This window comes from Arvicola amphibius, chromosome 3 (genome assembly GCF_903992535.2).
Source record: "Arvicola amphibius chromosome 3, mArvAmp1.2, whole genome shotgun sequence".
In the NCBI taxonomy this organism is placed as follows: Eukaryota; Metazoa; Chordata; class Mammalia; order Rodentia; family Cricetidae; genus Arvicola; species Arvicola amphibius.
The window spans coordinates 161,235,120-161,260,115 of record NC_052049.1 but is presented as its reverse complement, the minus strand read 5'-3'; the positions used below and the strand labels follow the sequence as shown (position 1 = coordinate 161,260,115).

The window sequence follows — 24,996 nt, the reverse complement described above, 5'->3', positions numbered from 1 at the left end:
GTGGCAGTGCCGGGCAGAGGCCAAGCCTACCTTGGATGAAGCTATGTGGGTTGCCCAGCTCCTTGGTGCTTTAGTGGTTTTGCTTGGCTTGGCCTTTTACTATTTGGCGGCTCAGGAACTAAAAATGAGGGACTCAGCAGATTTTCAATTTTTTTTCTTCAAATATTCCTTTAATGTTAGTATTTCTGGGACAAGGATTCTTGGTGTCCTAATTAATTGTTCTTGATATTGCTTTCAAAGCATCCTTTTGCATTTGTGACTCTGCCCATGGCTTTTGCTTTTATTCATACATGCTGGTAACTACCCGTGGCACAGAAAAGGTGCTGTGTGTTTCTGTGACCAGGTAAACGAGGCTGAAATCAGTGGCAACTTCAGAGAGAGGCAGCTTTAAGAAATGTCAAGTGGCAAACAAAGGAAGCTGGGAAACTAGCTGGCAGGACTGCCAGGCTCTGCCTGCTTCCCACTCCCATCCCTGAGGTCTGCCTTAAAACTCTTTTGTTACAGCACAATGAATTTCCAACTGCATTTGAAGTAATTAACGCTGGGAACAGGATTCTGTTGTCACATTTAATTATCAGATAGCTGCTTTCCTTGGGGATATCTGACAGTTGCCCAAAGCGTTGGTCTTAATCTAAAACCACAGCGAGACCTCTGACACAGTGAAAGCTGCCAGAGTGGCATTTATTAAATATAAATGCCTACATGTCTAAAGAGGAGCTGGACAAAACGTGCTGGGCTCCTTGAGAAGAAGCCCCTCAGCATAAACGGAAGTCGCACCTACATTCAGCTGAGGTGGCTTCCAGGTCGCGTGGGTGTGGGAAGAGTTAGTGACTTAAGCAGGCCTTAAAGCCTGGAATCTGCATGGAGAAGGCAAAGGGTTGTGATCCTGACTTCTAGGACCCCATCTGCCAAAAGCTAAATTGGAGAGCTTCTGTCAGTCTGCTCACTGGAAAGCAACCAGTGAGAGGAACATACTAAGTGGCAATGATTTGAAATGAGGAAGCTCATTTCCATGCATCTTAGGAACCTTCAGTGAATCAACGAAATATATGCACTGAGAAAAAAAAATCTGCTACCCTCTGGGCAGTATCTTGTAATAAGCTTGCAGTGTGAAAGCCATTAACAGTATTAGATATTAGGTGCCTAATGAATTGTACCCATTATTGGAGATCTTCTGTGATAACAATTCCTTAAAAGCTACAAAGTGCCTGTATCTTTCTGTCAAAGAGGGAAGAGTCTATTAAAGACACCAGGAATTACCTCCACGAGGAACCAGAGGCAAGAGCTGGTACTTACTATGTGAGGACTATGGCCACCGCATCATTCAGTACACTCTCCCCAAACAGCAGTGTGTACAGGTCGGGGTCCACGTGTAGTTCATGGAAAATGGCCAGCACTGTCACTGGGAAGACACACATAAAGGTGACAAGTTGGTTAGGACACAGCCATGAGATTGCCTTTGGTGTGATCACTTTTAAAAAGCATTCATTAAGTAGTGATCTTCTCAAACGTACCCTCCATACCAACATGAGATCTTCATTCAAAAAAACAGATTGTCACTGCTCTGCCCCCAGGGCAGAAGTCTTGTCCGTACCACACTTACCTTCCAGTGATGCCTCTCTGCACACTTGGCTCACTCTTTGCTGCCCCCCCTCAAGTCACACTGAATTTGCTGCAACTTTCCAAACATACTGAACTTTTTTAACTATTTTTTTTTTTGCATTTGACCCCTCCTAAAATACACACACACAAGTGGGAAAGGAGGACACACACACACTTATGGGGGGCCATATACATATACTCTTGCTTCCAAAGATCCTTTTATTCTTTCTTTCAGAGTCTTGAAAGCAACTCCACATCAATCCCTGATCCCCTCAGCTTTGAGTGGGTTCATTCCTTTAAGATCCTAGCGTTTGGATCAAATCACAAACTCATCGAAGGGACTGGGATCCTTGGTAGTCGGGTCCAACCCTCGTATTTATTTAGCCAATCTGGCCAGCATGTAGTAATTATTTGATGCACGCATGAAGGAATGGAGAAATGAGTATTGTTACAGTGTTCTACTACCGTGAAGGGAGAAGTAACCAGGTCCTGGCTCTCATTTGCTCCTAGAATCATATTCAGCCATAAAAATAGACGTGGTGTTCTCCAGAGCTGAGCTTGCTCAGTTACTACATGCTGTTTAGATCTGAGCCCTTTGTAAATCAATCAGGGCAGTAGACACCACTCACTGATTATTTGTGCTCCTCAAAAGTACCTGGTGTCTCAATATTCAAAACAGTTATGCGAAGTGTGAGCAGTACTCATTAGGAAAATGACCCACTGAACTGATCGCCAAGAGGGAAAGAGAGTGGTACAAAATGATACTGATCATAAAGTTTTTAAGGCAGAATGGTATTTTCAGCTCTTTTCTTTCCTCTCCTATTTCATGAAGTGTGAGGCCAATCCATGTATGGCAAACAGAGTGCTTGGGGGGCAGGGCAGGGCAGTGAGTTAAGAGTGAAGGTTTTTTTTTTTTTTTTTTTTTTTTTTTACTTTCTTTTTTTTTCTTTTTTTTTTCTCATGGTTTATTTTTTTTTTTATATTTAAAAATTTCCATCTCCTTCCCTCCTCCTACCCCCTCCCTCCGCTCCTCCTCCCCCTTCCCTCCCCTCCTTCTCCCTCTCCTCCCCTTCCCTCCACCCATACCTCCCCTCCCTCCCTCTCAAGGCCAAGGAGCCATCAGGGTTCCCCACTCTATGCTAAGTCCAAGGTCCTCCCAACTCCCCCCAGGTCCAGGAAGGTGATCGACCAAGCTGAGAAGGCTCCCACAGAGCCCGTCCATGCAGAAGAATCAGAGCCCAGCGCCAATGTCCTTTGCTTCTCAGTCAGCCCCCGCTGTTGGCCACATTCAGAGAGACGGATTTGGTCGCATGATCCATCAGTCCCATTCCAACTGGAGTTGGTGATCTCCCTTTAGTTCTGTCCCACCGTCTCCATGAGTGAACGCACCCCTCACGTTCCTGACTTTCTCCCTCATGTTCTCGCTCCTTCTGCTCCTCATCAGGACCTTGGGAGCTCAGTCCAGGACTGAGCTCCCAAGAGTGAAGGTTTTGCAAGTCATCAAGAAATTTGGAAGTTGTCCTGTCTGCCATAGTAGGAAACAACTGAAGGTCTTTAGTAAGAGGGTTGACACATTCTGGTTTGCACTTAGACATGAAGTTCAGACATCAGTGCAGAGGCAGAATAGAGAGATGGCTCCAGGCATCCCCAGCAATTCCAGTAAAAGATGGGTTGATCCAAGACAGGGAGAGGTGTGAAATCCAAGCGCTCTCTCTCTCTCTCTCTCTCTCTCTCTCTCTCTCACACACACACACACACACACACACACACACACACACACACACACACACAGTGCTAGTCCTGCACATTTATCATTGCAGATACAGCTAGGCCAGTGACCACAGTTCTTATACACAATTTATTGGTTCTCATCCCCATCCTGCAGGACTCTGCTACAATCTAGCATGCTGTTAGCGAGTGGATAAGCAAGAGAGAGTGTTGTAAGGACAAAGTAGTTTAAAATAAAGTATTACAAACTTGAAAATTGCTGGAGAGTAGATTTAAAATGGTTTTTGCTACAGAGAGCAAAACGGTTGATCAGCATGTGAAGGGATGCACATGCTCCCTGGCACAATCAGCCTTCCTGCCGTTCATGGGCATCAACCATACCACACACCATAAACACAGATGAGTTTTATCTGTTAATTAAAACATTTTATCTTTTCTTTAATGCTTTAATATTGTTGTTTAAAGAAACTACCATAAGAATATAACAACAAAACAAATGAAGACAGAAAGAGAGACGGGGTTATGGATTAGAATGGCGACGGGTCCTGATTCCTTTTTAAAAACCAAGGATAGAATCAATTTCACTATTCCAGCTGAGAGGGCCTTATTAATCACACCAGGCAAATAACAGGACTACCCCCGCCCCCAGTTCCTGAGTAGCTTCGAACACCTGCTATAACCAGCAGCCTCTGCAGGTGAGATGGGAGGGGCAGCATGTGTTTCTCTTTGCGATGCTTTCTCCATCTTAGGTTGAGCCTAGAGCCTGTACCCCTCCAAAGCGATGAGGTTTCTACTGAGGCTTTTGTTACCACCATTCTGCTTTCCCTGGGATCTTGTGGAATAAAATACAAGTTATTCCTTAGCAGAAAATTCCTGCACTGCAGCTCATGCTGCATTTGTTCCTGAGCTCTGAAGATAGCATGTGACCCATCTCTACTCTTGGGGAGCTTTCCCAGGTTCATATGTGGCATAGGGCTTGGTTTCCTATCCCCAAGTTCCTGCTCGTTGGTACCCACTCCGTTCTATGAGACTGATTCTGCACTTTCCCAAAGAGAGCACAAGGTTATTTTGAGGAAAGTCTTTTAACTATATGTCCACAAAACTGATCTGGCATCCACACGATGCCTTCTGAACAAAGAACTGAGCTCTGCTTCATAAACAATATCCCACACAAAAGGGAAAGCTATTACTTGGCGCATTCCTATCTACCCCGTGAAAAACTGGAACAGCTGCAGAATAAAGTCAGCCAGTGTGTCCTAGAGGAGGGAGTGTTTTGTCAGGACAGCAAATGAGTTGAATAGGTGAGTCAGGAAATTAGCCACCCACTCTGCTAGTGAGCTGGGAACGTCTAAAAGAACTCATTTAGCTGGTTCTCAGACAGTGCTCAGTTTCACAGTGCCCTCCACGCTCAGCTGCGCTGTCCCACTAGAGACTTTTTTGAAACAGTCCCAGTGTGACTCACAGCAGCTCTTCTCGGATCTTGCTGAGTTAGGGAGACCAGTCCTAACCCAAGCCTAGCTTAAAACTCAGAACTTATTTAAGATGAGTCTTTGTGACCTCAAGAGAACATTCTAGATAGCGCATGTAAGACTGTATAGGAAGGAGAGGGGCACAATCGGATTTTCCAAATTCACAGTCTTATTAAAGGATCTGGTCATTTTGGCCTGTATCACACTGTTGGTCCTCTTCCTCCTCATGGCCGCCACTGCAGAGTCACTCCTTCTTCTATTACACTTCCTAACGCCAGATTTTGATTTCTTTATTTTTAATTTTGTGTATCTGAATGTTTTGCCTACAAGTATGCACATATACCACATGAGTGCCTGGTTCCTGGAGATGGGGCGGGGGGAGGCAGAGGAAAGTGTTAGATCTCTTGGGACTAGAGTTATAGATGGTTGTGAGCCACCATGTATGTGCTAGGAATTAAAATCCAGGTCTTCTGCAAGAACAACAAATGATCTCAACTGCTGAGTCATCTCTGCAGCTCTAATTGCTGATCTTTTAGCTACAGAAAAATCAACTTTGCTTCTCAAGTTGGTAATAGGGGATATAAGCGCCTATGACCTTATTTCCATTCAGTACAGGCAAGTACTTTCATCTAGGGCACTAGAAGAGAGTGAAATCTGCCACTGACACATGCCACTGAACCATGGGAGAGTTTGGGGAAAGTTGTTTGAGCAGCCAATAGCGTGGGACTGCCATAGGATGAGTGACAAGACAGTGGTGTCGCTGTATCTCGGAGAAGATGGTGAGGTGGGATAGAGATCAAGACCACATCTTCAGAAGGCAGAGCTGAGTAGGGTTTTCTACTAGCTATTCAGTGTTGTAGATTGAGTAGAATAAGCCAGAGGTAGAGAGGTTGAAGACAGAGACTAAAATAAAAGGAACTACCAGAGCAGGGTCTGTTGGCAGAAGCCGTTAGTTCATTTCCAGCTGCCCTGACCTGAAATAATCACACAGAAACTATATTATTTGCAATACTGTTTGGCCAATCGTATTGCTAGCTAGCTAGCTCTTATATCTTTGGTTAACCCCATTTCTATTATTTCATATTTTACCACGAGGCTCGTGGCCTCCAGGCAAAGTTCCAGCTGACAGGTCACATCCTTCCCCTTTGGTGGCTACATGGCATCTGTCTGGCAACTCTGCCTTCTTTCTCTCAGCATTCAGTTTAGTTTCCCCCACCTAGCTCTATTCTTTTGCCCTATCATAGGCCAAGGCAGTTTCTTTATTCATTAACCAATGAAAGCAACACATAGACAGAAGGACCTCCCACACCAAGGGTCTGTCTGAAAAAGGCAGAAGACAGCTGGTGGCAGCAGGGAAGTTATATGTTTCTTAGTAACACAAGATCATCTGCTGAGAGCTTGCCATCAGTGCATGAGTTAGGCCCTGGAGACTGGAAATGCTTGGATATCTCCAGAAGGATGAACTCAAGGTTCATGACAAACTATCAGAATCAAACCAATTTTCAATCGGAAAGAAATCCAAACACTGAAATACTAAAGCATTTTTATTAATCTCATCATCATACTGGAGCTCCAACTAGAACTCAACCAGAAAAATAAGAAAACATTCTTAGAGTAAAAAAAATACAGATAATGACTATTTAAGCTATCAGAATGCCAATGTGCTAATGGATAAATGATGCCTTGTGTATTTTTTTACTGCCTGTCTGCAAATGATCACTTTCTGGAAGCTCTCTCGGTGACTCTGAAGTCTTTGGAGCGATTCAGTGACAGTCTGTGCCTTAGAACCTTTGTGAGTAGCTCCCGGGCCCATATTTTCTTGATGTTTTACGCAGAATTTAAATTTCAAATGGTATTTCAGTGTGCCAGTACTCAGCAACCCAGCACAAGATCTGCCCAGGTCGAGAGACAAGAAGACACAATAGTTTCCTCCCTTGTCATTCCAGGTCATTACTCAGCCTTGTCAAACGCTGGCTCTCCTTGGAGTACTCGCTGTTGCTTTCTGTGCAAATCAGTATGTATGACACTTGTCCATGACACATGGAGAATCAGAAGTGTCTAAAGCTCCCGCAGCTGAAGCCTTGCTCTTCCTGACAGGTGTTATGCATCTATATATAAATGAGGAAGCATTCTTCTCTTTTTGTAAGTGAACACTGTGAACTTATTCTTTCCCACAAATGGCAAGCATTTATAGGGGAGTTTCTAAAACTATTATTGCTTTGTGGGAATAGTCTGGAATATTGGAATTATTTTGAGTCTAGATCCTCCCTCTCCATGCACTTAACTATAAAATCAATTCATGGATGGGTTTTGCCAGTGGGGCTCTGTCAGTCATAATAATAGAAATATAACAGAAATCCTACCCTTTTGAACTAGGTCAAAGAATGATGCCTTATCTGGAAAACCCATCATTGGATGCTGCTTTGTTGGGGTCATTCTAAATTGCACATTCCACAGAGCATCACAAATTACTTAGCCCTAAAACACGGCAATTTTATTTGACCTTCACGGTGATACATGCTTTAGGGATTGAGTTAGTGGTGATAAAGATATTATACGGTAGCACCCTGGTGCAGCCCTTCCAGTCAGGTCTCCTTAAAAACAAGCTCTAATGGCCAGGGTGATGGTTTCAAAGGAGAGCTCAGGTATCCTTGGAGTCTCTTGAATTACATCCAGGAAGATCTTCAAGGTCAGAACTATCTTCACAATAACAGTGAAGTGTCACTTGCATTTTTTTATTCTTACTCTTTGTTCATATGCAGTACAGTTTTCAAAAGGCCATATGATAGTATTAATGCAGCATATTGCATTCAGGGGCAGATGCAAGCATTCTCTGTCTTTTATTGCTCATCTCTCACACTGAAGAACTTTGCAAAAATATAAAGCAAAGCTTTTTTTCTTCAACATATTTTTTGTTTCTCTTGGAAAAGAAATATATCTTTCATAAGATATGTTATTTACAGTCAGATGTAAATTATTTATATTTTAAACTAATCAATAGAATGACATTTTGAGATTTGTATTAATTTCTAATGGGATAAATGATAATGGGTACATCAATAGAAACTCTTTGAGGTCCTTCTTAATTTTAGTGAGCTGTGAAAGACTATGTTATAAAATGTCTGCGAATGACTGTCCTAAGACAGGTGTGCATATAATGTCTGATTTCCTAGGCACTTCGACACCAGGTGAGGAAATAGAGCCTCTGTTAGTTTCTGGGAGCTAAGTTCGCATGTTGGATCCACACCCAGAAAGGCTCCCTATGTCACAACATCTTTTGCTGTGCAGCAACCACTAACTCTGAAACTACAAACAGAAGATTTACAGAAATTCTCCAGTGAGGAAATGGTCGTCTTTTTACATTAACCCCAGGAGCCTGTTTTTAGAGTAACAATTCCATCACTGGTATCTGTATTTGCTTAAGCCATTATTTTGAAAGGAAAATATTGGGGAGTTGTTTCTTTAATGTAAGGGTGTTCTGAGAAGGCAAAGACAATCATAATCCTGTCCTTGAATTCATGGCTGCATGGTGTTTGAAAATAATTGGTTTCACCTTTTGCTCAAAACCCACAAGTACAACCCCTACTGGTCTCTGGGAGTAGAAAACAGTAACCAGAAGGTCACGAGCTTTGGAAATGAGAAAATCAAATGCTAACATATAAATGCTGCAAGGAAATATATTTACTAATCAACCCAGGCAGGGACTAGTTCCTAGGTCTTGTATCTGGGAGTGTCTGGATTGAAATCTGCTTGGCACATCAGCTAGTGCCTTGAAATTTCTCCCAGAGGTATCTACAGCAAGAATATTCTAAATTTAACGTTAGCAGAGAACATAAACATTTAACAAAGACCCAATTTTCTCACCAATGAGGTTTAATGAGCCATGCTGGAATTTAATGGGGATCTGTGCAGAATGCCCACTATCCAAGTGAGGACGACTCACCCTGCCACGCAAGCGTTCTCCAACCAGAATGATGCTTAAGCCCTCTGCCATTGTGACACTGAAAATGGCAGGCAAATGTTTACCTACAAATCATACAATGCATTCAGAGCAAAGCCCGGTGGCTGAAAAGAGCGGCCAAAGCTGGCGATGGGTCGCTTGGAAAAGCTCATCACCTGGAGGTAAACACAATTCTGCGGTTCATTACCTAGGCCAGTTGTAAGGGATGCGAGAAGTCAAAAGACAGTTGTGTTAGTCACAATCGTGGCTGACACAGAATAGGAGTGTTTCGCAAATTTTCTTACTATAAAAAGATACAAAACAGTTATCATGTACCATAATTTGCCAATCTCTAGATAAAGACCCAGAGGAATGTTACATAATAGTTCCAAAATGGAGAAAGTATCCAAGGACAAACAGTGTAACACTAGTATGTGAGAGAGAACGGGTAAAGCAGACTTCAGTGGTGGGGTCATCAGGGAATAAGGACATTCCTCAGTGGTAGAGAGCTTGCCTAGCCTGCATGAGGCTCTGAATTTGAACCCAATATTGCAAAGGGCAGGGTGGTGTCATGTAGTCATCCTGACCGAGAATCTGAACAATGCTCCCTTCCCAAATCTGTTAGTGAACCAAATCACACCTGGAATGTGTGAATATATGTTATTATGTGGCTACAAGGGCTCTGAAATGTATATAAGGCAGGTGACCTTTAAAAGACATATTATCTTAGACCATCCAAAGCAATGGTCAGTCTTAGTCACACGAGTCCTTAAAGGTGAAACCCTGTGTCCTTTACTCAAACTTGTGCTGCTTACATACTTTTGGGTGTGGAGCCATCACTGAAGCATGGTCAGTCTACCAGAGACTACACCCTTAAAGAAACCTTTCTTCTTCCCTCAGAAGCCATGAATTGTTTACAGTTACCCAGTCAGGGATAGAAGCTGGTGAACTACTCCCATCACTGTGCTAGAATGTTGACAGGTTGTTGTTTATCTAGGTTCTATGCAGGCAACCACAGCTTCTGTGAGTTCCTGAGTACAGCAGTCCTGTCCTGCCCAGAAGACACTGTTGGCTTCCATTCCGTTCTAACCACTGGCTCTTACAATCTTTCCGATTCCCTCTTCTGCAACTGTCCCTGAGCCTTGAGACTGGGACTGGAGTGTATGCTATATTTGATCCACTCGTGGCTGAGCACTCCACCGACATTTGGTCTATGCACTTGGACCAGTTGTGCGTTTCTGTAGTAACCACTACTTTCATCAAAGAAATTCCTTTGACGAGCCTGAAAGGTGTGGTAATCTATGTGGAAAGATACCAACATAGAGGGATGTTTGATACTGTGTCCCTTTAGCAGGATAATAGTAGGTTCACTCCTGGGGAACATGAACTCCCCAGCTATGAGTTCTTTGCCAGATTTATAGTACCAGATAAGTGCTTTCTCCTGTGGAACAGGCCTCAGATCTAATCATAAAGATGCTGGTTACCCTCATAACATTCATGCCACTATTACACTCATGGGCTTATCTTGTTATGGCAGTCATTAATTGAAGCTCATAGGATGTATAAATGGGTTATACTGTCGATGATCTGTCTTCCTACAATAGTCTGCATGGCACCTTCCAGTACTATGCTGGTTAGCCAGAAGAGAAGAAGCTTTCTTATAAGTGCCAAAACTTGATTTCTCCCTGTCCTCTAACCAATGCATTTGGTGTCTTCAGCAATATGGTTCAAATAATGGTAGGTAACCAAGAACAATGGCAAAATCCTGCATTATGCAGGGGGTCTTTGGGACCCTCTGATCAACAACTCTGGAGGATAATTCCACATTTGGCGCTGATCTTTTAAATTTTTTGGCAATTGTTGGTTTCGGAGAAAAGCATAATCCCCTGTATAGAGTAATGCCAATTAAACTCTATTATATGGGTTTCAATGTAGCTTGCTTTTAAAGCATCTTTCTATATACTTTCCAAACAAGTTGAGCCCTCCCCGGGTCCCTTCCTCTGTCCTACCTTCCCATTTCTTTCACCACCTTAATGTTTCCCCCACTATTATTTCCCTGTTCATATCATCTTTGTTCTATTATCCACTCCCCTTCCTTAAGGTTTTTCTTCCCTGCTCCACTATTGGTCTCTTTCCAGTTTCCTGGATTCTATGGGTGCTCCAAATTAGTGACACAAGTCTGAAGATTCAATGCCTAGAGCCACAGATAAGAGGAGTGAAGGGAGAATACATTCAAAACACATTGTATGACATTTCAAAGAATTAATAAGTCTTTTTTAAAAAAGGGCATGTTCCACAGATATAGTTTTGGAATTCATGATACAGAAAAGAATCTTAGGAGAGGTGAGACAAGAGAAAGCAGGTACTTCAGAAGACATAGATCTAAATGATGAAGGCACACTATTTTTAGAGTGTGTGCACTAGGTGGTGTGTTCCCACCTAAGAGCCCAAGATCCCTGGGGGCTGGCCAAACCTTGAGCCTCTCTGGTGTGCTCTAGACTCTTCGGCAGGGCACTGGATACTTCAGTATGTAACAAATATTCTTCTCTGATGGAGGACTCCCATTGGCTAATAAAGAAACTGCCTGGCCCATTTGATCGGCCAGCCCTTAAGTGGGCGGAGTAGACAGAACAGGAAGAAGGAAGTGAGGTAGATGGCTCAGTCAGATGCTACGCCTCTCCTAAGTTAGACAGACTGCCATGCCTCTCCTGAGAGAGAGAGACGCGATGGAGCCAGCCACCAGGTCAGATGTGCTGAATCTTTCCCGGTAAGACACCATTCGTGGTGTTACAAAGATTATTAGATATGGGTTAGTCAAGATGTGAGTAAGAGGCTGAAAATAATGGGCCAGGCAGTGTTTAAAAGAATACAATTTATGTGTTGTTATTTCGGGTAAAGCTAGCCGGTGGCTGGGAGCCGGGCCGTGGGAAGCCGCCCGCAGCTCCACACTGCACTTCTCTCAGCAACATTTGTTGCTGGTAAGTAAATTCACAATTTGTGTGCAAAAATGATTGCCATTAATCGTGATTCTATAACTTGTTACCAGCAAAATGGCAGAATAAAAATGAACTTCATACAACAACAACAACAACAACAACATCAAAAGGTGTGTGTGTGTGTATGTGTGTGTGTGTGAAATTTCATAGGCTAACCAGAGAAAACTAACCTGAGGGTGTGAATAAGGGGCAAGTTGGGAACACTGTAGGTGGTAGAAGTGTTTGGTGGGAGAGAGGGGGGGTCTTAGACAGCCATGGGTGACTCTGTTAGTGAGCAATGGGGCATCAGCTCTGTAGTTGCAATATCTGTATTCTGCCAGAAACTCAGATGATCTTAGAGATTCTTCTTAGGACCGCTGAAAGGAGTCCAACCCACTAAAACCTTGACTCTGACATTATGAGACTCAGAGCAAAGAACTCGATCCAGATGAGCCGGACTTTTAACATTCAAAGAAGTGAGATAATAAATGTATGATGGCAAAATCTGCTGGCTATGTGGTCATTTATTACGTTACTAGCACATTAACATGTCTGGGCCCCCTGGACCATAGCAATTTGAACATGATGGGTGGGCTGGCAATATACTCTTCAGAACCCGAGCTCCTAAGTGGGGATATGCCTGGAATGACCCTATTCTCAGCTATTGCACAGCTTTTTCTGCCACGATAGCATCATCGGCATAAAATAAACCACATAGACAAAACTATGTTTTAGATCATGCTTAACAAAAGCAAGCTTGGGCCAGAGTAAAAGCCATGGGTTTCTGCCTACAGAGCTATGGCACTAACACTAAACACTGAGGTAGTCATCTGTGAACATACCTCCTGGTGCTACCATCACATGGTATATCATCAGTCCCTCGGAATATGGTTTTATACCTCATAAAGTCACCTTACTTCCCAGGCCACAGTGCCATATATAGTCACCATGAGGAATTGCTGCTGATACGAATGGAGTTCAGACCAGGGTACCAGGTCAATCAACAGCCTGGGCAAGAGAGGTGTTGGGAGAATAAGTCCCAAATCACAAAGCAGCCCCCACAGAGGATTAAACAATGACTACAGGAATTTTCTCTTTTTTGTTTCATTAATCCGAATTTTCTATAGCAAATGTCTAGCATCTTTAGGCTCAGAATGGGCAGAAAGCCATTCATAAAATCGGCCAAGCTTAGAAACATGGAATGTGGTACTCAGAGTCCCTTTCTCACAGTCATAGATGCCATGTGTGAGGCCCTAGCCCTCCTGAGCACCTTGTCTTTGCTTCCAGATTGTTGACTCCTCCATATGAGGCATAGACTCTGGTTTCCTCCTGTCTCTCCTTTGTCTGGGGAGACTAGCCTCCTGTGGTTTTCCTTCAAGTTCTCTGACCTCTTTTCTCTTTCCTTCTGAATCTCATTGCTTTAACACAAACACTGCCTAGGAAAGCGTCCTCAGTGTCCTACCACACATTCCCCACGGGACTCTGTCTTCAGCCTTCCCCTCTCTCCAGATATAGACTCAGGTCTTCAGCCACTTCTCAGGCGGTTCCATCTGCAGTGGGTCTGTGTGCCTGTCACTCGGAGAGGCTGTTTGATTAGTTCTCCACTCCCTAGGAATCAGGATCCATGAACCTGCTTTTCTTGACTCTAAGGAAAACAGTGCTACCACCTAGACGCTTTTTGTTGTTTTAAGAATAGAAGGATGGATGGACAGATAGATAGATAGATAGATAGATAGATAGATAGATAGATAGATAGATAGATAGATGATAGATGATAGATAGATAGATAGATAGATAGATAGATAGACAGACAGATTTTATTTGCAATGGAAAAATCTATGGTGTTAGAGATTACAATAATAGAAGTCAAGCCACACTTTGCTGTTCAGCAGTTTACAAGGTCAGGCAAGGAGACAGAACTCCATCCCAAAGGTGTTATATTACATCAGATACTGCAGCAAGAATTAGCTTTGCTAGGCATAAAGTTTTAGCACCTTACAGTAATTTTTCTAGAAGGAAAATAATGCAAAAAATAAGAAGTTCAATTGCCAATGAATTTTCTTATGTGAAAGGAACAACCAAGCAATGTTACCAATATTACCTCCCCCACCCAAATAGCGCACAAGCACTAAACATGGTCTCCTTAGTACCAAGTTAGTCATTGGGACAGGAAAGATGGCTCAACAGTGAAGACCACTTGTTGCTCCTGCAGTGGACTGGGTTTAGTTCTAGGTGATTCACCTCCCTCTTCTGGCCTCTTTAGACACTGTACATATATGATACACTTACATGCATGCAAGCAAAACACACATACACACCAAATAAAAATAAATTCATCTTTTTTATATAAAAAAGATAGTCATTGTTGATATTGTCTGTTCACCTATGTGTTTGTCAATGCCTTGATATTTCCTGGCAAGCAGCGAGCCTTAATTTTGTTGGTTGGTTGAATGAATGAACTTCTCAAGGTTAATTTTTAGGTAGGAACAGTTTCTGTGCTGTGTATTCTCCAGGTGGTCCATCTCTTCTCTCTTCACTTGCTGGCCTACAGTACTTGTTTATAGACGCTTATCACCGTTTCTGTTCAAATAACACAGTAACAACAAAGCGTTTGTTATCTAGATCATCCACATAAAAGGGAAATGTTTGAAGGATTCTTAACCCAAGGACTCAAGAATTTTCTTAGGTCAAGGAAAATCCCAGCCCACTACTAGTAGGTGTTTGGCTAAAGGCTTCACTCCAGCCGCTGGTATCCATATATTCTAATAGCCTGGAACTTTCAAATGGACTCAAGCTCCCTCCCCTGGAGCTGCCTCAGTCCAGACTCTGCTCTGGAGAAAGCCAGCTGAAGGATGACCCCTCCCCAGAGATGCTCAAGACCACTCCCACAGGGTATTTAAACTGCCCTGCAGAGAACAAACATGTGGTTTTCTGGTCTTTCTTTCCTGTCTCCTCTCTAGGTGGCTGGTAAGCTATCCATGAGTGTTTGTATCCATTAAACCTGGGCTTTTTCTAATTCAGTTTGGTTATATCTGATTTGGATTATTGTATCAGCAGAGACGTTTATCAGGGTGCAGAAACTTTTCAGTGGGTGCTCGGCTACCCTAGACACCTTACCCTTAAGGTAGCACCCACCCTTGTGGATGTATAAACATTGACCTCACACATCCATAATCTTTTCTGCTTGCCTCATTTTCCCATGATTTGATCTTACTACATACTGTGCCCTAAAAAGATCCAGACAGTAAGGAAAAACTTCTGAATCCAGTTTGTTCCAATGTACACCATCCTCTCTAACTCATAAATGGAAGGTGTGGGCTGGACACCGACTTTCAAAGCATCCATCCTGCAGCTCTGCCTTTGAGCACTGCTGAGAATAAACTGCTTTCATTGAGCAGAGCCATTCCATTCCCAAGAGCAGCGAGCCAGAGAGGTCCATCAACCACAGCTGTTTCCCAGCTGTCTGCAGAACTGTTGAATTGCTTCAAATGTTTCCGCAGTGTGTTCTTGAAACCCCATCGTCAGGACACCTGGAGTCTTGCTGCAGCTCTGTCCAGTATCCTGAAGCATAGCTGGCCATCCTTTATTACCACCTCCACGTCTGTTCTGTGCAGCTGATGCTCCTGACTGGACTTCCAGCTTCTCAAGCAAGACCTCTGTGTGAGACCCTGCTGTTCGTCACTATGCTAGTGTAGAGGAAGGTGGTCAGAAACCTGACTCTGGTGTCAAGCCAATCCGAGTTGGGGTCCAACTATGATGCAAATGAGCCAGTTTTCCACCCAACTAAAGCTTCAGGTAAGTGGAATTGGTAAATGAAAGGAAACGCTCAATCCTCAGATGTCCTGGCAAATGGCTAAGAGGAACCATTTCTAAAAAAGAGCTTAGTGTACTGAAAATGGACAAACATCATGGCTACCATTACTATTATTGTTCATGCCAGTGTTGAAACAAGTAATAATCTCTACTTGTTTGTTTCCCTTTTGACATAAGATGACTTAAGGAGAGGAAGAGATATCAAGTAGAGAAAAGATGAAACCTTGCTTTCTTACAACCTTGCACTTACTGTGCGCACATTTACTTTCTCTTTCTGAGGTTGAGTCAGATTGTCTTTTAAGGTCCCTCCACGTCTCAAAATTTAGAACTCTCAGAATCCAACCTCTGAACTGCAGATCTTGAATGTGGATTCCTCACATCTCCCTAATTATGCAGAAGGAGCCCTGCTGTGGTGCTGGATCAAGGGAGTGGTTTCCAGTAAGAGAGCTTCAAATGCAGTGGGGAGAACTGTGCAAGTCATTGATGAGTTTAACCTTCTCCCCTGGAATTAGGGTAGGACTGCCTCTCTAGCCTTGATCCCAGAAGTGTGGGAACCCACGGATCCTTTGCTAATGTTGAGAGGGTCACAACGTTTGCGGCCCTGGAAGAAAATGAAAACCCCTGCTCACCACAGGCCTGTCTCTTACAGATGGAATAGGGCTGCTGGTTCCACTAGCTGCCATGTCATCTTTTTCAAAAGAGCACGGCGCTGGCTTGTGGTGAGGGAGTCTTTAAAAAGCTATAGCAGAGCCTTAGTCAACAAGACTTAGTGCAGGGCTCCCCTGTGTTTACAAAGCCCCCTCCCCGCCCCACTTCTGCTGCTTTGTCTTTTAAACTCTTCCCCACTGATTGGAGCTACACTCCTCCACAGGCTTGGAGTGTATGGAGGGGGATAAGGGGGTAGGTAGGGGGTGGGTAGGGGGTGGGGGGTGGAGGGGTGGAGGTGGGTGGGGGGGAGATGGGGGGTGGGAACACCTCTGTCTGCCTTACCCCTAGCTGCCTTGGAATCTCTCTCAGAATCTGTGGCCTAGTAGCTGCTCATTAAATGAGACCAATAATAAAACAAGAACTTGACTATTAAGTGTCATTTTCTTTTAAAGCTTGATTGGCACATTGCTGTCCTGTCTTGAGAAATAGCTGTGGTGGGGGACCGATTACTGGAAGGGATCTGTCTTTAACTCTGCTGCTCATGAGTTTTAGAGACTTAAGCCATGAAGTATTTAGAACCTCTGCCTCATGGAATGGATCCAATCACCTGGCCATGGTAGTGATCCAATCAGGTATACCAAATCTATCAAGTCATATATTTGTGTACACAATTAAGGACCGTTATCAGTAGATGGCATACTCTGTGTGTAGAAAAGGTGGAACATTTACTTCTGTGGTCTTTATCAGCTTTGGGGTGCTTCTTCTGCTTACTGACACTCAGGCAGGGACACTGTTTTGAGATGGAGAGGAAAAGCATTACTGATCCTCAGGTGGCTGAAAGTTGGCTGGAGCTGGTGAAGACATTCTGCTCATATAGATGTTAGTGCCCTGCAGCAGCGCGGTCCAGAAAACTAAGGCAAAACAAAGCCTGGGGCTCTCGTCTAGTTCTCATTGGCTGCCTGTGAAATCTCAGGCTATCTTCAAATTTCTTTGCACCTCAATTATTTGACTAAAAAGTGGCTCTGCTCTCCATGAGACAAGGATGTGAAATGAAGAGAAACGCTGTGTGTGGAAGCTATTTGAGTTCTTTGAAAGAGATACACAATATAAATCCAAGCTGGTATTTTTATTTCTGAGTAAATTTGCTCGAGAATAGAATCTGGGTTTCTATGAGGGCGTTTTATAGACTAAGGTTTATATAGAGGCTTTTAAACTGATGCTATCACAGTGCGCTTAACATGGAATTGGATAGACTGAGAAAACGCATTCGAATGCTGTTAAATAACACTGTGCAGGCTTACAGCAGATCACACAGGGAAAATGGCTGGTCTGCCAGCACTATCTCCAAGCCCGATAGCTTCAGGGGGAAATGCTCTAGGCTAATATGTTCAGGCTTCCTCGGAGATGCAATATCTTCTTCTTTGGAGTTGGAGGAAAGCACATGAATATTTCCTCACTCGGGCCTCTACCACAGTCCCAACCCAGTCTTCTCTTTCAGATATGACATACTGAAGTTAGAGTCAGACATGCTTCTCCACAGTGACCATACAGATAATTCAACTCCATGAACTTTGTAGAGTTTGGTCTTTATTTTTAAGAATACAGACGACACACCTGCCTCTGTATATTCCTGTGCTACTTAGCAGATGTGAGAGTAATTGAATGTTGTCTTTGTTCTCCATGTTAATGGTGATGCTGAAGAAACTCCTTTGTCAGTTGCATCTGGTTGGTTTATTTTGATGTGTGTGTGTGTGTATGTGTGTGTGTGTGTGTGTGTGTGAATAAAAAGTTATTCAGTTTTCTTTTGAATTCTCAAGGTAGGATGCTGAAACCAAAGACAATAAGCCCAGTGTCTAGTGACTTGACACTAGGAAATACAGAGGCAGACAGAACCAGAAGGTAGCCAGAAAGAAAAATCAGCATACATTATGATATGCCAAAGGATGAAAGGTTCCCAACAAAACAAACGAAGAACACAATCAAACAGTGAGATACAATAGTGACCCAAGAGCATGATCAAAAAGACAGGGGGAAAACAGGAAAACACATTGCCAAATTACAAACGCTGTGGGCTACACCAAGGCTAGTAACCATTTCTTCTGTGCTAAAAAAGAAATATGAAGACTTTAACCGAGGAGTTCAATGACAAATGAGAAATGATGTGAGACAGCCCAATTAAGTCACCCCACTGAAGAGGATTTTCTCCAAAAATTAACAGTTCTGCTTTTAATTAAAGGTTCTTGGGTCTGTTAATCAGCCATCTTCCTCAAGGCTAAGCTTGGTGCAAATAACAGAGAAGGATTCAGCAAAAATGCCTGTTTAATTAGAAGGAATTTAATTAAAAATATTTTTATACACATGACCAATCACCATTATTTATGCAGATGCTCTCGCGCTGCCTTGGAGACGCTCCTCCGCACCCCTCATGGCCCCCTTTAAAAACGCGGCTGAGCTTCTGCAAGAGCTGCTTCGAAATGAGAAGCACCGTGGCTGGTAGTTAATACCTATTTTTATCAAAACAGCAGTGCAGCTCACACATCACCCGTGCAGCGTAACCATAGCAACCCCAAATAGAAAGGGTCTTCAGAGTATCAGTGCGATCAGAGGTAAGATAGCCCGGGTGCCTTCGGAATAGTCACACTGAGGTGAACTTTAAACAATGAAAGTGGCTCTCTCAAATTTTGCTTTTCTCCTCCTTAAATGCTAAGAGAAGATTTTGACTGGCAAATGGGGTGTATGGAGATGCCCTTCATTTTGGACAAGGGTTAGTAACTGAAAAGATGAGTGGTCACATGTACGCATTTCTCTAGCGCTCCTCTCTGAGTATGACATGAAAACAATAACACTAATAATCATATTTCCGAGTTGGAGAGTTTGTTCCAGAGGAAAAAAGATCCCACGTTAAGGAGTCCAAGATGAGAAGCCATATTTTGTTCCCGTGAGCTCTGGGGAGGATGGTAGACATACATCCCATGGGCTGTACTGCAGACAGTGACTCAGGGTGTGGACTGGCAGTCAAATTACAAAGAATCAGCATCGTTAATTAGAGGAGTCATGGAGCTGACTTAAACAGTTAGTGAAGGGCCAAATGTGTTCTGTGATCTGAATGGGGTTCTACAATTCACGGGCAGGGTAGGACACACTCTTTAGCCTACTAGAGCATCTATGCTCTAGATAACAGCAAAGAGACCCAGCACAGAAGTCACTCTGGCCATACTTTATTAATAGAGGGGACAAAAGGGGAAGTACTGTCACACCCAGCAACTGCTAAGAATTCAGAATCTTTGAGTGTGCAGCACAAGGAACATTGCCACAGGGGCATAGCTACAATTGCTCATTTGTTCCCTTTCCTTTCGATGTCTCTACAGGTGTGGCTTACCTTGGAAGTGGGAGGTGGCTCCAGATGAGTGTGAGGAAGCAGATTCTTTATTGTGGTCACTTTGTTGAGAATGGACTCCTGGCAGTTTTATGTGCAGTAACAAATAACTAGAGTGCTGTGTGTGGGAGGGGCATCCAGTGAGACAGCCACACACCCAAGGAGAGAGGACTGTTGCTAGGCTCTTTTATAGAACTTACTACGGAACATTTTGCAATTTAGAAATAATTTTCTACAAAGCGTCTTATATTTGATCTGGTAACAGCTCTATGGTGAAACAGAAACCACTTTTTGTTTGATTTTGTCTTCTTCTGACAAGGCCTAAAGACGTGCAATACAAATTTCCAAGAATTTAAGGCACTAAGCTATGGACTTCCTCCATTCCAATTGGGGTATTCCTCTGCCTCTGCTTAGAGCACCAGCCCTCCACCTGCAGTACCACCCTGCACTCCCTCACCCTGCACTCACACCCACCCTGCACTCCCTCACCCTGCACTCCCTCACCCTGCACTCACAGCATAATCCCTCCATCCACAGTGCACAGTCCCAGATGTTTTCAGCAGCACTTTTTATAGTTCTTTATTTACTTATCAATGTCTTCATTTTTAATTATTTGTTGCAGTACTGGGGAGAGAACCCAGAGCCTTGCACATGCTAGGCAAGAATTCCCTCACTGAGCTATACCCCTGCCCTTCTTTCTATGTGCACTGCACCAAGCTCCCGGGCACTAAGACTTTGGAAGTTCACATCGCCTTAGGAGGAAATTATTATGGGAAAATGTATTCTTCTTATAATTCTAGTAAGAATTGAGATGCGACACATTTAAAACTGTAACGTGTCCCACAAGGGTTTGCACAGATACCTACTTTAGTGAAACACTGGTACTGGACTTACTTCACTTTACAATTCACCGTTTTTACTCTGAAAAGTGATTCTCTCGTCCTTCAAGCTTTAGATTTGTCTGCTCTGTGGGCAGCTCTATCATTTTGCACGAATACCTGTGAAAAATGGGCCCAGCTCCTGACCCAGTGATCTCCAGAATTTTTGGAGGCTGGACCCAGTAATCTGTATTTTAACAGACTCTCTTGGGAGCCTTCAGTATTTAAAATGGAATACTCATAACTTGACATGGCATTGATCTTAGCTACCATCACCTTGCTCTAAGAATACACAAGGAAAATAAGGCCTAGGAAGGTTAAGCAGCCATCTTGAATTTGTCTTGTGCTCTTGAAGCAGGACTTGCATGAGACCTGATGCCTCTTAACTCTCAATAATAAAAATAGCACTAATCCACAACACGTGTCAAATAGGGGATGGTCCAGCTAAATATGAGCAGAACAGACTCTGACTTTAGATCCATATTCCTGTTGGCATCTAATTTTAGTAAATGAATTACAATCCATGCATTTAATTCAGTCTCCAGACAGGATAATGCCACCGTGAGTTTTCTAAATTCAATTAGCGGGAGCCAGTCGTCTGCTTATGAAAGCCCGTATCCAGCGCTCAGGGCCTCAACGGGCAATTTGTATTCTTAGCACATGCTAGCTGCTGGAGGAAGCGAAGATGTGTGACTTACATGTCATCTGCGAATTTGCTGATTTTGTTTTAAATTTCATGACATGCACAATATCATATTGAGTTTTCAGATCTTTTCCTTTACTGTTCATGGCGGTTTTTACTAGCCCACTGAAAAAATAATTGGTTAATTTCTATCTGTGGTTTCCCTTTCAAGCACACAGGTAGGCTTACACAAATACACGGTTTACTTGCTTGCTTGGTTTTAATGGTATGCTTGCTTGGCTTTCACGGTATACTTGCTTTTGCTGTCCTCTCCCATCTCCCATAACCCAACCTCCCATTTTCCCTCTCTTCCCAAGTTTACAATCCAGCATATGTCCCGCCAGGTTGTCTTCGCACTAAATTCCTCTTTGTCATAATCACCGCACACATTTGCAACAGATGTTAAATCAGGATTTGAAACAAGCACAGAGAAGCTTCTCTACAGTGAGATCTGTGGTCTTCACCCACTTTACTGGCTCTTTAACCTCTCGCCCACAGTAAACTGATGAAAGGATCCCATGGCCTTAGCTCCCTCTGGAGGTTATTTGTAGAGGGGCTTCTGCCTCTGTGAGCTGAGACTTACCTACTCATGTGGGTGGCCTGGGGAATCTCACCCCTCTTCTCAGAGCTTTAGAAAGAATTCTATCTAGGCCAACAGACAACATAAGAGATCCCCCAGGGAGCAGGTTGCAGGGTGTGGATGGCGTGGAAAGATGTTTGAGTCTCACTTGAAAAGCTCACTGGCACAGGCTATACAGGTGCTCTGAATGAGTGGCTTGTATCAATCACATAGAAATGGTTATTTTTCTCATCACTTTCCCCACCTTGGAGAAGTCAGAAACTACATCCAGTGAGTGACAAACAAGGCACGGGAGAAAGGTGACCCTTTCTATACCTCTTCTCTTGTCTTCAAAAATGAGGGAGAGGTCATAAAAGTCACACCTTAAATTGAATTAAAAATGTGCATTATTACATGGAATTGGAGGTACTCATTCCTAACCTGATTCTCTGCTGACAACTTACATACCTCAGGATTTTATCTACCAGTGGGCAAGGAGTGGCATCCATAATGTTTTTTAAGGTGGCGATCGGGAGGGGAAAAAGCAGTGTGCATGACTGTACTTCATGAGTCCCTTTCAAGGTCCAAATCAAGCATAAACAATACGCGGACACAGGCACGGGACTTAGTGAGCTCCAGATACATACAGGAGAGTGTGACATTGATTTAAAAGATGTGAATCATTTTATATATACCGTTCTGCCTCTTACTTTACACAGTGAAAAATATCTCTTAGAAAATCCTCGAGTCTATAGGAAGAGCAGTAATTTACCCTTTAATTGACTTCATAGTGTTCTGTAGAGGTCCAAGATGCCCTACGATCTTCAACCTCTTAGGAATGTTGCAATAAACATCCTTGTTCGTAAACCCTTAAGAGTTAGCTTGTTTGTTTAATCATTTATTGTACTTGTGTGGATTAGATTTCTAGAAGACCTTGCTGGGTCAGGGGGACTTATGTGTTTGAAGTTACAATAAATGGTGCTAAATTGCTTTCCACATGTCTCTTAATGATTCGCAATTCCACTGGACATGGGTAACAGTCCACCTTCCCTGCGTATCTGCCAGCAGCAACTGTCAGCTGGTACTATAGCTGCTGCCAAACTGCGAAGGCTAAAATGATATGTTGTTGTTTCATTGCGCATTTCTATGACTTCCCTTAACCTGAACAACTTGTCATGTTTGTGGCCAAGTCGATCTGATCCTTTACAAATTGCCTGATCTTAGCCTGTGCCCGTGTTCCTGTTACATATTGTCAGATTATCACCTTAAAGAGAGAGTAGGAACTCATTTGCATGTGAATTACTCCCCCAATGTGTTGTCTGTCCTCTGATTTTGTTTATAATATCTTTTTCCCATTTAAAGTTCTTTTTATTTTTTAATAGGTATTTTATAAATCATGTTTCTATACTTTATGAAGATCAATTTATATTCATAATTAAAATGGTCTATAAATTTTCCTGAAGTTTGATTTATTACCTTTTAATTCAAATACATTTTTATAAATACCATCTTCTAAAGGTATAGCCAATCAGTTGTGCAAGTAGTAGTTAATGAATCTATCATGTTTTAATTTCTTTCAAATTCTCATTTATTCTGGGCTATTTTTCTTAATCATCTTTTTTTTTTTTCCTATTCTGGGCCAATGCCATCCTGAATGATTATAATGAATTTTTATGATATTCCTGTATCTGGTTAGGCAGGTCCTCTTCTACTTTTATTTGACATCATAAACCTTAAAATAATCTTATCAGTTTCAATTTGAAAGTGCTATGCTTTCCTTGAGAGTATATTGAATTAATTTAGGAGAAGGTGACATTTTTATGAAAGTAATATTATATGTTACTAGCTTTATCCAAAACCAATGATGGAGAAGCCTATAGAGAATTGGAAATAGGACAAATAACAAAAGTCATGAGAAATCTTAGGGAGAAGGAAGGCTTTTTGGAATTGCTGTGTATAAAGAGCAGGCCATTGGAGGTACAAAGAATGAGACAGAAAAAAGAAAAATCAAGAAACAAGAACAACTAAGCTCACTTAATGTTTACATTCTTGACTTGTATTTCATTGGAATAATCATTGCTCTCTGTTGTATGAAGCATGCACATTTAGCTAGGTCATTGGATAGGCATTCACTGGAGTTAGATCAGAGCATGACAGAAAATTCTGGAGTTGAAAGACATAGACTCTGAAAATCCTCTTCATTTATCCTGGGTCAGCAGATTGCAATGCTGTTTTCTCCTAAGGTCTAAACGCTATGCCAGAGGGTTAGCTAGCGCGGGATGTCTCGACTTTGGGCCTCATGACCATTATACGAGGTAAGTACCTATTAGAGTTGCTGTCCTCTGCACCACCAAAGCTTGGCATCCTCCCTGCCCTCTCAATGTCAGATGCCTAGCTACCCCTCTTGAGATGAATAAAAAGATCTCTGTGGTTAATGTCTCCTGAAAGTCAATTACCCCAGCTAACTGAGCTAGAGAAATGTTAGCAAGTGAAAGTGATTAGCTGTAGTCTTGAGGACCCATTCCAGAACTTGTTGCCAGTTTGTTAACATAGCTAAAGGATTCACGAGGGTTGTCACAACACAGAAAAGCAACAAGCAGAAACAGTATTAGAATAGTTCTATCAAAGTTTTATTATTAAATTATTTAGTAATTATTAAATTGGTCAAAGAGATAGAAAAAGAAAAATAAATGAGAGGAAATGTAAGGGGCATAAACTATACTGTCAGCAAGATGTCATAGCTGGCAAAGGCACCTGTCACCAGAGTACAGTCCTGGAGACTCACATGGTAGTAACAGAAAGCCAACTTTTGCTAGTTGTCTTCTGACCTCCACATGTGCACTGGGGTATGCACACATAGAAACACACATACACACACAATCAACCAATCAATGTCAAACAAAATTAGGAATTAGAAAAAGAACAGAACAGAGACGAGGAAGATGTAAAATGGTGGATAAGCGGATACAGATGAAGAAGTGAATTGTGTAAATGGGAAATTCAACAGTGGAGCTCTATCAGATGGGATCAGGAAGATTTAAGACACAGAATTCATTAGAAAGTATTGAGAAACAGAAGGCAAGAAATAGGGGCACAGCATCTGGATAATGGGATTCACAGATGCAAATTAAACTAAAACTGTAAAGAGATACATACTTAAACTTCAAATACTTAAACATAAAGCAATAGGGAAGAAAAGGAACTTTGAATGAATAGTTTTATATCTAATCAAATTGCTGAAATAACAATATGGTATAAGAAAATATTTCCAGGAATACAAGGTTTCAGAAAGATTATTGCACAAAGACTGACATTAGTGTTTTGGA

General features: G+C 42.5%; 1 protein-coding gene across 1 annotated transcript in view; it reads right to left on the bottom strand.

Moving 5' to 3' along the window:
- Positions 1 to 24,996, bottom strand: part of Slc9a9 (solute carrier family 9 member A9) — a 545,494-nt gene that overhangs the window by 359,865 nt on the left and 160,633 nt on the right. The window contains exon 6 of the mRNA XM_038322078.2: positions 1,297 to 1,402. Within this exon, the coding sequence (XP_038178006.1) occupies positions 1,297 to 1,402 (106 nt within the window). The remainder of the gene's footprint in view (positions 1 to 1,296; positions 1,403 to 24,996) is intronic.